This window comes from Nematolebias whitei, chromosome 2 (genome assembly GCF_014905685.2).
Source record: "Nematolebias whitei isolate Nwh7 chromosome 2, NemWhi1, whole genome shotgun sequence".
Classification (NCBI taxonomy): Eukaryota; Metazoa; Chordata; class Actinopteri; order Cyprinodontiformes; family Rivulidae; genus Nematolebias; species Nematolebias whitei.
The window spans coordinates 28,559,336-28,575,372 of NC_056499.1; the positions used below are offsets into that span (position 1 = coordinate 28,559,336).

The window sequence follows — 16,037 nt, forward strand, 5'->3', positions numbered from 1 at the left end:
TAAACCCTTCCCACACTCTTGCAATATTCTAACCAATGTTTCTAAACTCTAAATGCTCTAAAAGAGCACAGAATGTCATGATTTCAGCTCTCTGCCTCTGCTGTTCTCAGCCACCTGCAAGCATTCTTGGCCACGCCCACTTCTCCGCTCTGCACTGAGAACAGCTGATCAGATGCAAGAGGAAGCTTATCCTGCAGTTAGGGCTGCACACAGGCGCAGCAGGTGCTAAATACTTTAAAATAGTATATTTAAAATAAAATTTCCATGCCGTTCATGCAGCTCATCCATCCATCAGCCAATTGTGTGTCATGTCCAATCTTATTTTGAAAAACCACAATAGGGCAAGTCCGCAAAAAACGAACCAAAAAAGTAGCGAGGGACTACTGTATTTGTAATCAATTAAAGTACTACTTAGATCTTTTGGCATACCGTTTGGCATTTGTTTAGAGTACATCAGTGTATATCTTAGGTCATTATTTAGAGTTTATTTTTATACTTTATATTCTGCTATTTTGGGGTGTAACTGTACCCTGTGTACATAATGTTGTTCCACCTCATGTACCACATGTGATGATAATGACAATAAACTGACTTGAATTTGAACTTGAACTACAAAAATATCCACTACTTTGTGTCTGCAGCCCTATCAGGCTTGACTATTGATTATCTGGTATATTTTAACTCATGTGCTGTTGTTGCAAGTGTTCCAAAAAAGAAAAGTCTTGTCCAGGTCAAGACTGTCATAATCAAAGCACAGATACTGACACAAATGGTTATTGGATCTGAAATAGAACGTTTGCAAATGAAAACTTCAGATTAATGAACAACTGTTCAATCGATTAATTTCCATTGACACAAGATTTACAGCCAGAGGAAACTTCATTTTATGTTCGGATGGTTTGAAGATATAAAAAAAACCCTTCCAAACTGATCTCTCCCTTGACTGTTACCCTTCATCCCACAAACCCTCTTATGGTTATGAAGAGATTTTGATGGTGATATGTGGAACCTCAACATTTACATTTCTGTTAGCAGCTATATGAGCCTCATGCAACAAAAAATAATAAAAATGTTTCATTCAGTGCTCTGATACTTTCATTTTCCTAATGTTGGGGCTAAAAATATGGAAGAAAAGGGATTGCAGTTTGCTATTTTACATCAAAGCAAAGAGGTATTTTAATACCATAAATTAAATTATTTTACATTCAGTGAAGGTAAACATACAGAAAATAGAGCGAAAGCCTCATTATTTCCTTGTGCTGTATCATTGTTAACAACCACAGCATTACAGCTTTTAACTGTATTTCCTGAACTGGTTCATTTCTGTTCAGTCTATACATTTTCCATACAATTTTATTTTATTTTGTGTGTGTTGTTTGCTTTTATTTTGTGGGTTTATTGTTTATAATTTTGTACAGCACTTTGAGCTGCTTTTAGTATGAAGGGTGCTTTATAAATACAATTGATTGATTGATTGATACATGGTAAATCTAAGGAGTCAGTGATTTTTTGTGGACAGAATAATATTCAGTCCAAGTTGTTTGGGTAACCAAACATCTTGACCTGTACTTTATATATTTCTGTTTGCAGTAAAACTCTTTCTTCCTCTATCTTTTGTAATGTTCTCTCAGGTTGGAGGACACACCATGCTACCTATTCGTTGGATGCCCCCAGAGAGCATCATGTACAGGAAGTTCTCCACAGAAAGTGACGTCTGGAGCTTTGGAGTCATCTTGTGGGAGATCTTTACCTATGGGAAGCAGCCTTGGTTTCAACTGGGTAACAACGAGGTAAAAAAGCCCCAAGCACATCTATAAACAAGAGTAAAAGGATGGATGAATGGAAGCTCTTTTTATTGCAGAACATAAACACTTTCCCTTTAAGATTTAATGGAATAGGGAATAAAGCAGATTTCTCTTCAACCTTCAGTTGAATACTGAGCTTTCTAAGAGACAGTGCCAATATTTTCCATTTTAATTTATTGCTTTCTTGTTTTCTTCATCCTCAAAAACCCAGTCCAGCAAAGTAATAAATTATTGGCACTTGGCCAAAAGACAAGGTGGTATATAACAAATCACTTGTGCTTTTTTTTTCTTTTCATTAAAGAAATGTCAGTAAAAATTCCATTAGGATTACACCTGTAAAGCAAGAATGTCCTCAAAAGAATAAAAAAAATATATCCCGGCATCTGTTATGCAAATAATTTACAAACATTTCAACAGGTACATTAATGCCGTTTTTGCTTTACACAGAGATTTCCACATTCCTTAGAATTTTCAAAGAGTGAAACACTTATCAGTGTCAGCAACTTGTGCAAGTGTTATGAGTTGAATGCTCCTACAAGGCTCTTCTGCCTTTTGTTTAAATGTAATTTTATCTTCAGCTGGGTTTGACTGGAGTATTCCACTTAATGTCGGGCTATTCTGACATGTTCAGTGCGTAAGGCCATGATACATTACTACAACCGTTATAAATGAGCACAAGTCACTCCATGAAAAAGATAAATTATTACCCAGAAACTTGTTAAAAACAGGCCCCGCTATGTTCTGGGCTTTATCATTCCTCTGTGGAACTGGAGTTTAAAATTAGCATGCACTTTCTTGCCCAGGCTTTTTATGGCCCTGAATCCATGTAAAAGTATAATGTCACATACAGTATATCTACTTTTTGTAATTCAATTCAGTTTGTTTAAATAGCACCAAATCACAACAGAAGTTGTTTCAGGGCACTGTACAAAAACATTCACCTACAAACTAAAGCCTATTAGTAAAAGTTATCTATCTAAAGAAGGAAGCCAGCAGACACGTTGAATCTTCACTTTGTCGCAGTCTCCCATCCTGAACAAGCACAAAGGCAACTGTGGAAAAGAAAAACTCCCTTTTAACAGGAAGAAACCTCCAGCAGAACCAGGCCCAGGATTAGTGGCCATGTGCTTCAACCGGCTGGGTTTGAAAGGAAGAGGAAGGAGACACAAATGAACACAGAATGGCAGGTCCAGGTGTAGGTGCAGGTCTACACCGTATTGGAAAAAAGACCAAAATAAAAAAACACGTCAAGGATAGAAATAATTACAAATACGAAACAGGTAGAGTAACTAAAGACAGCAGCAGAGTGAAGAAATGTGGTCAGTTTGTCCTCCAGCCTATAGCAACATAACTAAGGAATAACTCAGGAAACCTAAGCCAACCCTAACTATAGGATTTATCAAAAAAGAAAGACTTAAGCTTAATCTTAAAGCAGACAAGATGTCAGCCCATGGACATAAACTGGAAGTTGGTTCCACAAGAGAGGAGCCTGATAACTGAAAGATCTTCCTCCCATTCTGTTTTTGGAATCTCTAGGAACCACAAGTAAACCTGCAGCCTGAGAGCAAAGTGCTCTGTTAGGAAAATATGGAGCAATAAGATCAGTAATATAACATGGAGCTAGGTTGTTGAGAGCTTTTTAGGTTAGAAGTAAGATTTTGAATTATATTCTGAATTTGACAGGAGCCAGTGGAGAGAAGCTAAATTTGGAGAGATATGATCTCTCCTCACAGAATCCATATAAAAGTATAATGTCACATATATCCACTTTTTGTAGGAATTAAACAAACAATATCAGCTATTGCCGAACCACTACTCACCACTCACTTATGAAGTACACAACAAAAAGTCTGAGACATTGTCCGACAGGGGCAATGCAATGAACTCTGAATTGTTCATTTTTGGTATGTTGAACATATTTTCCATTATTGTTTCTAAAGAACTCTAAATCTAACTCTAACTTTTTGTTGTTGTTGTAGAAATAAATTGTCATGACAGAGCAACATGCTGGCAGTGCTCGTAGAGGCACCAAGTTGCCACAGCTTTCCAAACATCAGAGCTTATTATTAATTTAAACATTAGTTTTCAGTCCAACTCAAGGTGGGTAAGACAATAAGCAGTTTTGAGCATCAGTTTTGCATTAAGTATTCCCATGCAGCAATCTTGAAACTCTGAAAGGCTTGGCTCGGTGTGTACACTGATTTGTTTACAATTGTTGCAGCAGATTTGGTGAGTGCATTTGACATTTGGAGTCGCAATAGTGTCATTAATCTGACATAAATTAAGTGTTCAAGCTTCTTTATATAAAACTACTTTATTTGTTCTGCCTGGAACAGGACCCTCTTGTAAATGAATCCCTGTGGCTAGTCTGAATTTTTTTTTTTTCATTCAGCCTTTATTTAGGCAGGTTAATCTCATTGAGCCTCGAGGACTCATTTACAAGAGAGACTTGATTTCCTTAACAAAGAGTGATGACAACAGTGGACAACAACGACAACAATAGACAGTCATTAAAAAAGGCATACAAATTTTTTAATTTTTAAAAAAAAATTTTACAAATCAAAACAAAAGTAGCAACCTAAAGGACAGTCAAAAGGAAAAGTAGCAACAACCAAAAAAAAAAAAACACAAACGACTAAATTATAAGGCAGTGTAGAAAACTAAAAACAGGAACATATCTGCATTGGTTTTTGCCAGGAACTTAGCAGATGTTTGAAGTCACTTAGAGAGGTCAAGGTCGAGAGCTTCAGATCTTTTTGCAAGATATTCCAGGAAACAGGAGCGGAGTAGGAGAAGGCCCTTTTGCCTAGTTCAGTCCTCACTGAGGGAACACTGCAGGTAATAATGTCCTGAGAGCGCACGCTGTAGCTGCACTCACGCAGAGACATGTAGAAGGAGATGTATGAAGGCAGCAGACCAAGAAGTGATTTAAAGATGAAAATGTACCAGTGGGGGAGTCTGCGTGAAGTTAATGATGTCCAGTTAACCAGTGAATACAGGGTGCAGTGATGGGTACGGTAGTTACAGCCAGTTATGAATCTTAGTGCACCATGATAGACAGCATTCAACATCTGCAGGGTGCTTGTAGAAGCGTTCATGTAAATTATGTCATCGTAGTCAATGGAGGGAAGGAAAGTTGCAGTTACAAGGCATTTTCTAGTGTTCAGAGTTAGACAGGATCTACTGTATTTCTGAAAAAGAAACCCAGTTTAGCTTTCAGTTTCCTTACTAGGTTTTCCACGTGACGCTTAAAAGAGAGATGCGAGTCGACCAAGATACCCAAATAATTATAGGAATCGACAAACTCAATAGGGACACCATTTGAGGATAAAATCAAAGGAAGAACTGCTGGGACCGACTTCCTGTTTGATAAAAGCATCCCTATGGTTTTATCGGCATTTAGGGCAAGTTTGAGATGGAGCAAGTCATAAGGATAATGTCAAAGGCAGATTGCAAAAGCTGGAAAGTCTTAGCAACTGTTTAAGCTTGACAATAAACAACTGTGTCATCAGTATAGAAATGTAAGGTTGAATAAATAAAGGTTGAATGGAAAAAAAAACAAAGCAGAAAAGGTTTTTACTTGGCTATTAATCTTCAACCAAAGATTAAGATAAGAGCGTGTTAGGATTTTTTTTTGCCTCCAAAGCCCATGTTGTAATTTTCACCATTTTATTGTCTGTCCAAACAAGTCTCACTTGTAAATGAGTCTTCAAGGCTCATTGTGATTTATCTGCATAAATAAAGGTTGAATTAATGAATGGATACTTATAGCAGAAAAAGGACATTTTAACTTTTTTTAAAATAATATTATTGCCCTTGTTGCCTGGGCACGTTATTGTCGATGTCCTACAGTTTGTCTGTCCTTTTAGGTTCCTTGTTCCAATGTGAAGGGTCCTGTGCTGTCACTTTATTTTTCTATTTGCAAAGCAGCTGACATATGCAAACACTATAAATCTACTAAGAATGCAGATTTGAGTTCTCAAATTACAGCTCTAAGAATTCAAACTGACTTGAATTAACCCAAACATATCACTTATTGCAAATGTCGCTGGGCAGATTGGATAACAATAATGCTTGTAAATCAGCTGCATTCTCGGTCAGCCTCTGTAGTTTGTTGCCAGGAGACTGCAGCTTCCACAACCCGTTCATTGTACCGTTTGTTATTGAGGAATTTATGCAAAGAAGCTCTTCTCAATCCTCCATCCTGCCACTCCTGACAGTAGTTTATTTGCCACGTCTGTCATCCTTCGGTGGCAAAACACTACAAAGAAATAACAATGTAAAGATAATGTGTGACAAACAATAGTCTTTATATAATTTGTTCCTTCTACTATTTATACTGTGGACACACTTTAACATAGCTCACTTGTTAAAAGATATTAAATTTGTTGCACCTTTATATTTTTGTAGAAATTAGGTTTCAGATATTAGTAGATTACTAATCAGGTTATTTGTTCTAACATTGTTTTCTTTTGCAGCCAGCTTGCAAGAGCATGAAATTGCTTGACACCATAAAATGCCTTATGGGGATTTCTTTTTTTTTTTCTTCTGATGTGTTAACCAAAACAATATTGCTTCATAGCAGTTTTTCATGCATTGAGTCAATAAACACCAATAGATTTTTATCCATCATGTTAAGCTACAGTGGTCTGAAATTGACACAAATAATGAAGTCAAATAGTCATGACAGCAGCAAGTCATTTGGCTAATTGGTGCACAAGACTGACAAAGAAATGATCAATCAGGCTTTCACTTCCACCCCCACTTATTGTCAATGTTATTTTGTGCTATAGAACAGAAAATATAAGTCTTTCTCATCCTTCATTACCACACATATTTAGTGCCGAGTCTGTTTTTTTGTTTGCTTTTTTTTCATCTCAGTTTCATTAGTTCAAATCTCAAAGGACCGTGTGCTCAGTGCCACCACTTTCTCATCATGGACAAAGCAAAGCAATTAGTCATTGAGAACCACTTGTCTCACTCCACTGCTCTGTCTCCTTTGCAGGTTATTGAGTGCATAACCCAGGGTCGGGTGCTGGAGAGGCCACGGATCTGTCCTAAAGAGGTTTATGATATCATGCTGGGCTGCTGGCAGAGAGAACCACAGCAACGACTGAACATTAAGGACATTCAGAAGGTCCTGTTTGCCATGGGTAAAGCCACCCCAGTCTACCTGGACATCCTGGGCTAGCAGCAATCCGGTGATGGCCAATTGGTCAGCAAACATCGAAATCGACAGAGACATAGAAGACAGAATGACCCACATGAATCCAGGAAAAACCAAACCAACCTGATCCACTGTCGAACAACACCTGCTATGTCTGGGAGGGACTTAAGTGCCTGCCACACTTTTGGATATAGTGGATAAAACATATTAAAACAAAACTAAAAAAATCACACACACTTTTACATTTTGGTTACTTGCGCATAAGATGTACATGTTTAAAGAAAAAAGTTTTTGTTTTTTTTCCCTTCAAGAAAACTGCAAAAATACACAAAAAGTGAAGAAAGGACAAGATGTGGGCTGGATAAAGCATAACGGAAATGGCGAGAACCCATCAGAATTGAAATCTTTCCTGGTTTTGGTTTTATGAATATATATAGAAATATTACATATATTTTATATTTATTTCTTTTAGTCGAGGAGTTGGAGGGTCTGCCATTTTTGTTGCTAAGGGCTTGGCCCTGTCGGAAGATGCCATCAACAAACTATTGGCAGGGACTTGACATGGAAGCCTTACTTGCTCTCTGATTGGATGGCACTGAGATTTTAAAGGGAACTGTGAACTCACTCGGGAGAATCGGAGTAAAGCGGTGCTCTGTAGAGGACCTACCCAATCAGACAACTGACAAATCTATTTTAATTTAAAAAATAATGTACATATTGTAGAATTCTATATGTCAGAATTATGTTAACTTATTTTTTTGGATGTTACTTTGGTTCTTTTTTTTCTCTAACTGTGATCTGGGTTGCAAACATATTAAGCTATGGTCTTTGTTTTCATCCTAATTCGGTGGAGGTTTCTCTTGGGAATTTATCCATGTCAGTGCTGATGAAGTTATCACATGTGATGAAGGTGAATGACAGTGACTACAGTTCATACAGCCCACTGACACTGAATCACAGACCTGGGAGGATGTGGGATGACTCAGAGCCATGGTTCAACACTTCCCCAAGAGGTGCTGAAACCTCACTTTTACGTTCCAGTTCATTTCCTTTTTATAGCAAGAATAATGAGTTGATAAGTAATATCTCATGCCACACCCCTAAAACACAAACACATGCTTTGTCATTTTCAAGCTTCTTGGTGTGAAACTGCTAAAGAAAACATTTTTGTCGCGGAGTGCATATTCATCATTTGTGAGCTGCAGCTGTGTCGCCTCTTTAAAGGAGCAGGTTGATGTTTTGTGCAATATGTCTATTTGCTTTCTTGCTATGAGCTTTTGAGGAACAGTTTTTAAAAACGTATTTGTTTCATATGTATTGAAGATGCATTCAGAATGCAGTTTATCTAGCTTAGCATAAAAAAAAGAGCCATATAGTTTAAGCTAGATATTTCTCATTCAAAACATCACCGAAAATTAATATAATGCATACTAATTCAGAAATCCTACAAAAACAGATAAAAACAATTAAGAAGCTAAAGACTACTCCTTCTTTTGATTTCCTTTTTTTCATTTAACTTCAGAATTTTATTTTTATTCTCATATAGAAACCATTTCCAAAGCTTTTGAGGGCTGTTCAGGACCAATTGATAAACTCTAAATAGCAGCACATTAAATGTGGCTTTTTATGTCATTGCTCTTGGGTTGCTTTATTTTATTGTACAGCACTTTGGTTCAACTTGCGTTGTCTTAAATGTGCTTTATTTATCAGTTTATTTGATCCTTTCTTTGTGGGGTTTGCATGTGAAGGTGTTCTCTTGGTACTCCGGGTTCTCCACCCAAGTTCTAAGGCCCTATTCACATTACACTGGATATATAAATATATTTTAAATGGATATCTTCTGCTTTTGTTGCGTCTCAACCATACACATTCAGAGTTTTTGGTGAGAAACATAGACATTTTCTTTCAACGCATTCCTAAAGAGAAGACTTTTGAAAACTTTTCTGGACTAGACACAGAGTTTTTCAGAAACAAAGATGTAGAAGCCTATTTTGCACATTCTCACTATCACTTTGTGCACTAGAAACCCAACAGCAGGTTTTGTTTTCTTCATTTGTCTTGCTTTATCCAGATCCTGTTGCCTTTTAAACTTTGATCGTGTGCTGAAATGGTTAATAAAGGAGGAAATTGAAAACAGTATCAATAAAAAAACAAGTTTTGGAAGACTCTTTAGCCATGCTAAACATGTTCTTTTTCTGTATTTTCATGTCATTAATATGGACATTCTTGCTACCTAGTAGCCTGGCATACAGAGAAAAAGAAACATCTAAAGTATCATACACAAGGCCTAAAGACGTGCATTTTAGGTTAATTGATATTCTTAATTGACCTTTAGGTGTGAGTGTGTGTTCATGGTTGTGTGTCTTTCTGTTGGTTCTGGGATGGACAAAGTAACCCATCAGGGGTGTACCCCACCTCTTCACAACATGACCACTAAAAGACATTCATTCACTCGCAAACCTGGACAGCATGTCTAACAGCAGGAATGACCGATAAAATGCTGGGCTAAGTACTTTTGTTGCCTTGCTATACATTTTTTTAATTGTACCATATATTTTAGTACTCGCAGTTATATAAATTTTATAAAAGTCACAAAGATTTAATTTCTCAAAATGCCAGAAATTCTTTGTTGGAAAAAAAAAAAGAGACAAAAATGCCTTCATGGCAGTGAAATGCCATTATGCTAACAGTACAAAAGCGGACTTTTATTTGATCTATCCCCACTTATCTTCGTTTGTTTTGTTACATCAATTCAAAGTGTGAACAGTGGTCACATCAAAGCTTTTCCATGTCCTATCCACTATTACCCAAAAGTCATAGTTAGCATTGCCTATTGTAAAGTGCTAACAGTAACCCATTTTCTAATACTGTGCTAGCAAACAGCTAATGGCTACTGATGTTTCCTTACATAGCCAACCAAAAACATTGAACTCAGCAAGAAAGCAAAATAGTATGTTGTTTTTCTTTCAGCTGCTCTCTTGTGCGGGGGGTCACCACATTGAACTAACTCCGTATGGGAGATTCAGTAATTGGTTTACGTCGAACGCCCTTTCCGACGCAACCTGGGCTCTAACATCAGGATCTGATCACCAAGATACCGCAGCCTCAAGAACGTAAAAAAAGTGCATTGGCATAAATTGTGTAACCAACTTTACATAGTGCTGGGTGATACCATTAAGATCTTGTGACTTTGCTCTTTGTAAACAAACAAACAAAAAATAGATGCCAAACTTAAAACACATCTTTAATCTCCTGCTTTTCTGTCAGCTGTTCATAAATGATGAGTATTTTACACCTCCTGTTGTTTGGATCCAAACCTCTTCCATCACAATCAGAGAGGTGTCACCAGACCACGCAGATACTTGTGTCAATTTGTGTCTGCACATGAAAACCAATAATTACTTAAACGAATCAGCTATGTCACTGCAAAGACGTTTTTTTAAGTGTAATTATTGTATTAAATGAGCTGGGTAACAGTTCGCATTTTGAAGGAACAGCTCGTAAAAACACGCTCAGTTGACTAAATGAGCTCGGTTTACACATCTTGAAGATTTTCAGACTAGACGACAAGCCTCAGGCAACAATTTTATTTCACCTTGTGTCAGAATGTGAAGCATTTCAGAGTGGACCTCTTCGCACATCCTCCTTATTATCTTGACCATGAAGTCTCACAGTCTCACAGTGTTGTCTTTGTTCTACTTGGGACTATGTAAAGCATTAATGAACATTTGGTTATTTCATGTGTTTTCTATGACAAGCAGAATCCAACCCATTGAGCTACCCAAAGTATTGAGTTTTTGTGTATTCTCTTGTGGTAAAAATAAACGCTTAAAGACATTATGACACAGACCGTGAGCATTTGCAGGGTATTGTAATCCTTTCATGGTGAGTTGAATATTGTTTATTAAGTTTTTTTTTTTTTTTACGTTTTCTTGGATGAACTAACGGAACACTTTTTGAAACAAACTTGGCATATTACCATGTACACGTTACAAAATATAAAAATGTGGTATAACAGCTGCAGTATATAAAATACTGATATTCCATGATAGATCTTTGTATTAATGTGACTCTCTTTAAGAAAATGTCTTCAAACAATCAGACTCTCCTTTTCCATTTTGTCCTGTCTTATAAAGATATGTGAATTTGACAAAATCTCGTCTTCCTCTGTATCTCTGAGAGAACTGAACAGCTTGAGTTTAGCGTGTGACTGTTTGTTTCCACCTCTATTCATTTTTATGAAACTAAAACATGATTTTTCACTTCACGATAGGAAGTATTTAGCCAGTTATGTCTTATAGTTTTAGGATCTTAATTGCAGATGAAAATTACAGGATGTAAACTAATGTGCTAACTTTTAGTTTTGGAAGAACACATTTTTAGGCAGGGCTTAATTTGTAAACCGATCAGTGCTGGAATGCAAGTAGTGGGCGGGCCAGCTCGGGGGGGCGGGGAGTCCTCCCCCAGAAAATTTTGAGTAAAGTAGATGAGATTTCTTGCATTTTGGTGTATTTTAACAGGTTGTTAAACATCTATGTTTACCTACATTTGTAAACACTCCGCTTCTGTCAAGCATTCTAACCCCACTTACTTGACAGTTCTGAGTCGACTCTTCTCTGCTGAGTTCACTGGCCGACTCCACATGTGAAACCTCCAAGCATCTCCTCCGTCTGTTCATTGCTGCTTCCTGTGAGCTCCTGCCTGTGTGTGACTGTCTGGTTAGCTCTGCACTCACCCCCAGCACTCTTTTAGGGGCAGATAATTTTTTTACGAGTAGAGGCAGAAATGCTTCTTGAAGGGGCAGCTCGTATGTGATATTAAGAAGCTCGTAAGTGGCTGTTGTGTTTAAAATGAGTGTTTATGTTTTTTTTTTTTTTCAGTTTACATATCCAATATAAGTTTTATTTGTCCAAGGCAGTCATATTTGTTCATAACTTTATTATTAGTAAGCCTGAGAGTTACCGGATCCAAGCAAACAGTTACTGTTATACACCCTGTCAAAATAAGAGAGTTCCCAGATCATGTTCTGGCAGGATCTGGCTCAAATTAAGCCCTGCATTTAGGTCAATAAATAACTTGGAGACAGACATTTATCTTTCATCATCTAGTGACACCCTCAATGTCTTTCACTCCACAAAGCTTTGGGTCCTGTTTGTAGTAAAGTATCATCTCTGTCAAACTAGGATAAGGTGACCAGCTAAGCTTGCTGAGAACATCTCAGCTCTTAGTAAAAAATAAAAAAACAGCAGAGAAGCCTTGCTGGTCCAGCTGATGGTCTTCCTCTGGTTACTATCAGTTTCATCAAAGTCTTCACATTTACATTTCATCCAGCGTGTGACTTGTTTTATTCGTTGTTTTCTCGTCACAAGCTTGGACATGATCGAAACCACTGGGGTTTTGCTCATGATATCTTAATCAGCATTAAAAAACATAGCCTATCGACATTTAAGATTGTTTTTTAACCCAATGACAATCTGCTCATCAACAAAATGCTTCTTATTTTACCTGCATTACTTTAATTTAAATATTTTTTGTGTGAAATTATTTTTTTACCTGAGAGATTTTTATTTTGGTAAAATGGCTCTGTTTTTGTCATTCGCCTCACAATGTGTTATCATTTTGCTTCACTAAATATTTTCTACAGCCAAGGATTATCACAGTTTGAGAGGGGAAATACATATTTTTTGTATTTATGACTTTATTAAAGATTAGTCAAAGTGGGCAGCACGGTGACTCAGTTGGTAGAGCTGTTACCTCTCAGCAAGATGGTTGCCGGTTCCAATCTGAGCTCTGGACCTTTCTGGGTGGAGTTTGCTTGTTCTCTCCGTGCATGCTTGGGTTTTCTCTGGGTACTCCAGTTTCCTCCCACAGACCAAAAACATGTAAGTTAGACTGATTGGTAACTAAACTGTCATGAGGTGTGAGTGAGAGAGTGAATGGTTGTTTGTCTTGTTTACAGTATCTCTATGTGATGAACTGGAGACCTGTCCATGGTGTCCCCTGCCTCTCGCTCAGTGATGGCTGGACATGGACACCAGTGACCCCCGTGACCCAGTAAGGAAGAAGTGGGTCAAAGTAATGGATGGATGGATATTTGCTCTTAAAGTAAATCTACATTTTCATCAGAGTTCTTTCAGTACTCACCAATACTAACCCAAACTAAACTAATTGTGGATTTAAGGACATAATATGCCCTAGCTTGTATAATATTTAACTTGTGCAGATGTTTGCCTCTTCAGGAAGTCGACTCCACCAGGACGTAAACAACAAAATCAATTATTTAAGTCTTTTTGTTGCTGTGTGCTATTAATACTCATTTCTGAGTTGCACTCTGGGATTCTCCATTAGTATCGTAAGACTTTTAACTTCATGTGAATGGGATAAACAATTAAATGTTTTCAGTTTGAAAAAAGAAACTTTTAAAACTAAATATCCTGATGCATGCTCATTAATCCAGGTAGAAAAATCTAAAAAAGTTAAATCTGGTCCTCTGGACATCCAAAAAACAAAACTTGCTTTGTTTTGTCCAGAGGACCAGATTTAACTTTTTTAGATTTTAAAACAAAAGTTAAAGTAAAGATAATTAAATTGCATTTCCAAGTAAACCAACTTTGTAATAGATCTGCTCAAGATTCTGTTTGTTATTTGACGGATACGAGTTATAATTTGTCTGCCAAACACATCGTTCTGCAGTAAACATGCACAAAAGGAAACACTTCATTTGGAGCTGCATCAAGTTACACCTCCAGCATTCACTGGAGAATGTCCATATTAAATGGCAGCTACAATATCCCTGCAATGTTTAGCTGCTCCAAACAAGCAGGGAAATGGAGACACAGCTGGCGCTGAGGGATTTGAGGTCAGTCAGCAGTGTGTTATGTGATGGTGGTTCTGTAATTGTTTATTGATTTACAATTACAAAGTGTTTTGTGTGTGTACGTTCAGAGTTTGTCTGCATCAGCATTGTATGGTGTGTGTGGGTGTGCGTGTGTGTGTGCTCATATTACAGTAGATGTGGAGTGTGTCAAATATCCAGGTTCAGCCTCTTTGCACTCTGTTGCGCAGCATGAGGAAAAGTAGCTTATTGACCTGGAAATAAGGCAATTTTCTTTCCAGAAAAAAAGGTTTGCGAAACAATATTGGGTTACAATTTGTCCAAGGACGAGACACACATGCAACAGAATCTTCAAGTGGTGCATCGTGGGTTGTTTGAGCTTTTGCACTTCAGAGCTGTAGGTTTTCATATTCTATTATAATGGAATTGGCTTTTAATGTGCTGCTTTAGTCCAATTTTGTAGCCTACAAGAAATGGCTGCTGTTTTAGTTTCATTTTCACAGGTTGAATAAATGCATGCTAACCAAAGTTTAGATATATTTTTTATTGTTATTATTCAAATCTTTTGAAACAAGATACTATGAAAAAATACAAACAATTATTCTCTTACCTGCTGTAGACAGCTTTTTAAACAACCTCAGTTTAGAGTTACATTTTTAACCGACTCATGAGCTAACTGCTATGTAGCCTCATGAGTCCAAGACTAAAGTGGATGGCTTTAGTCCTAAAATAATTCCAGTGTCACTATATTTGTAGTAGTTCATACAAATGCTATTCGATGAACTTGTGTACTGCGGTGAAGTTTGCGGTACGTGGATATTCCATTATATATATAATATTTGTGCAGGAAGTGCCTCAGGCTGCACTGGAAGCGCTACAGTTGCTGTAGTTGTTGTGCATGCAAATAACCGTAGCATTTCTTTATGTAAGGTTAAATTGTCTGTGATGGAAGTTTACAAAACTTTTTATATTAGAGCTCATTCAGTGACAGCTGCAGCTTCATACACACACACTCCACTTTGCACATAGGTGCCACATCCTTACTTGTTTAGGAGCATCTCTGACACTACTTACAAATTTCTAAATGTTCCTACATGTAGACCTGACTTTTGATCATGCAGAGAGGAGAACCACACATGCAGGACACCTATAGATATTTCAATGGAGGCATGTCAGAGTCAGTGTCTCAAGTGTGCTCTGTTCATCCTGATGAAATTTGCAACATCTGTGGCATTGTGCTGTGTGACAAAACTGCACATTTTAGAGTGGCCTTTTATTGTGGTCAGTCTAAGGCACACCTGTTCAATTATCATGCAGACTAATCAGCATCTTGATATGAAATACCTGTGAGGTTGGATGGGTTATCTTGGCAAAGGAGAAGTGCTCACTAACACATATTTACACAAATTTGTGAAGGCCTTTTGTGTACGTAGAAAAAAACTTAAATCATTGAGTTCAGCTCACGAATAATGGGAACTAAAACAAAGTGCTGTGTTTATATTTTTGTTCAGTATATGAAGGAAAGGTGCCTGGTAATTAAAAAAAGAAACTGTGGTAAGCCCACAGTCTGTTCTATTGTATCTTCAGTTCAGCTGTAATCACAGTTTGGACAAATTCACAAATTCATTTCACAATTAGACATTAATTGTAAATAACTAGTTTAAAGAATTTTAGCCTTGGAATTGGAGCAAACAAATACTAAGAAATATCTCGGTGATTAGGGAGCCTGGAAGTTGATCTGGTTAGAAATGATGCAGTCACCACCTCTGCAGCCTGTCAATAACAATAAAAAGCTCTGGTTCTTTGAGGTGGAAAATTGACCCCAGATTCCTCTAAGGCCTTTCCAAGGTGGTTAGTTCCAGTGGTCTCACACAGTGCTGATTCCAGAGCTTTTCGTCTAAATTAAACACTGTGGCTGAAATAAGATGGCAAAAAGGAGTGTTTATCTCTTTTAAATGTTTTATTCTAACGTCTACACCTGAGATCATATTCTAAGTTTAAATAGACATAGAATGTGATCTAAGTTGTTTCCTTCTTTCAGATGGAGGTGCTAAATGTTTAAGATAAAGAGCAGTTTTTCAAGATGTGGACTTCAAACTGAATGTTATATTTATCTTAGTATGTATGTATATATATATATATATATATATATGTATGTATGTATGTATGTATGTATGTATGTGTATGTATGTGTGTGTGTGTGTGTGTGTGTGTGTGTGTGTGTGTGTGT

General features: G+C 37.2%; 1 protein-coding gene across 1 annotated transcript in view; it reads left to right on the forward strand.

The window, feature by feature from the left end:
• Positions 1 to 7,984, forward strand: part of ntrk3b (neurotrophic tyrosine kinase, receptor, type 3b) — a 143,389-nt gene extending 135,405 nt beyond the window's left edge. Inside the window, exons 13-14 of the mRNA XM_037694051.1 lie at positions 1,632 to 1,790; positions 6,811 to 7,984. Of these exons, the coding sequence (XP_037549979.1) occupies positions 1,632 to 1,790; positions 6,811 to 6,996 (345 nt within the window). The 3' untranslated portion in view covers positions 6,997 to 7,984. The remainder of the gene's footprint in view (positions 1 to 1,631; positions 1,791 to 6,810) is intronic.
• Positions 7,985 to 16,037: the final 8,053 nt, after the last annotated feature.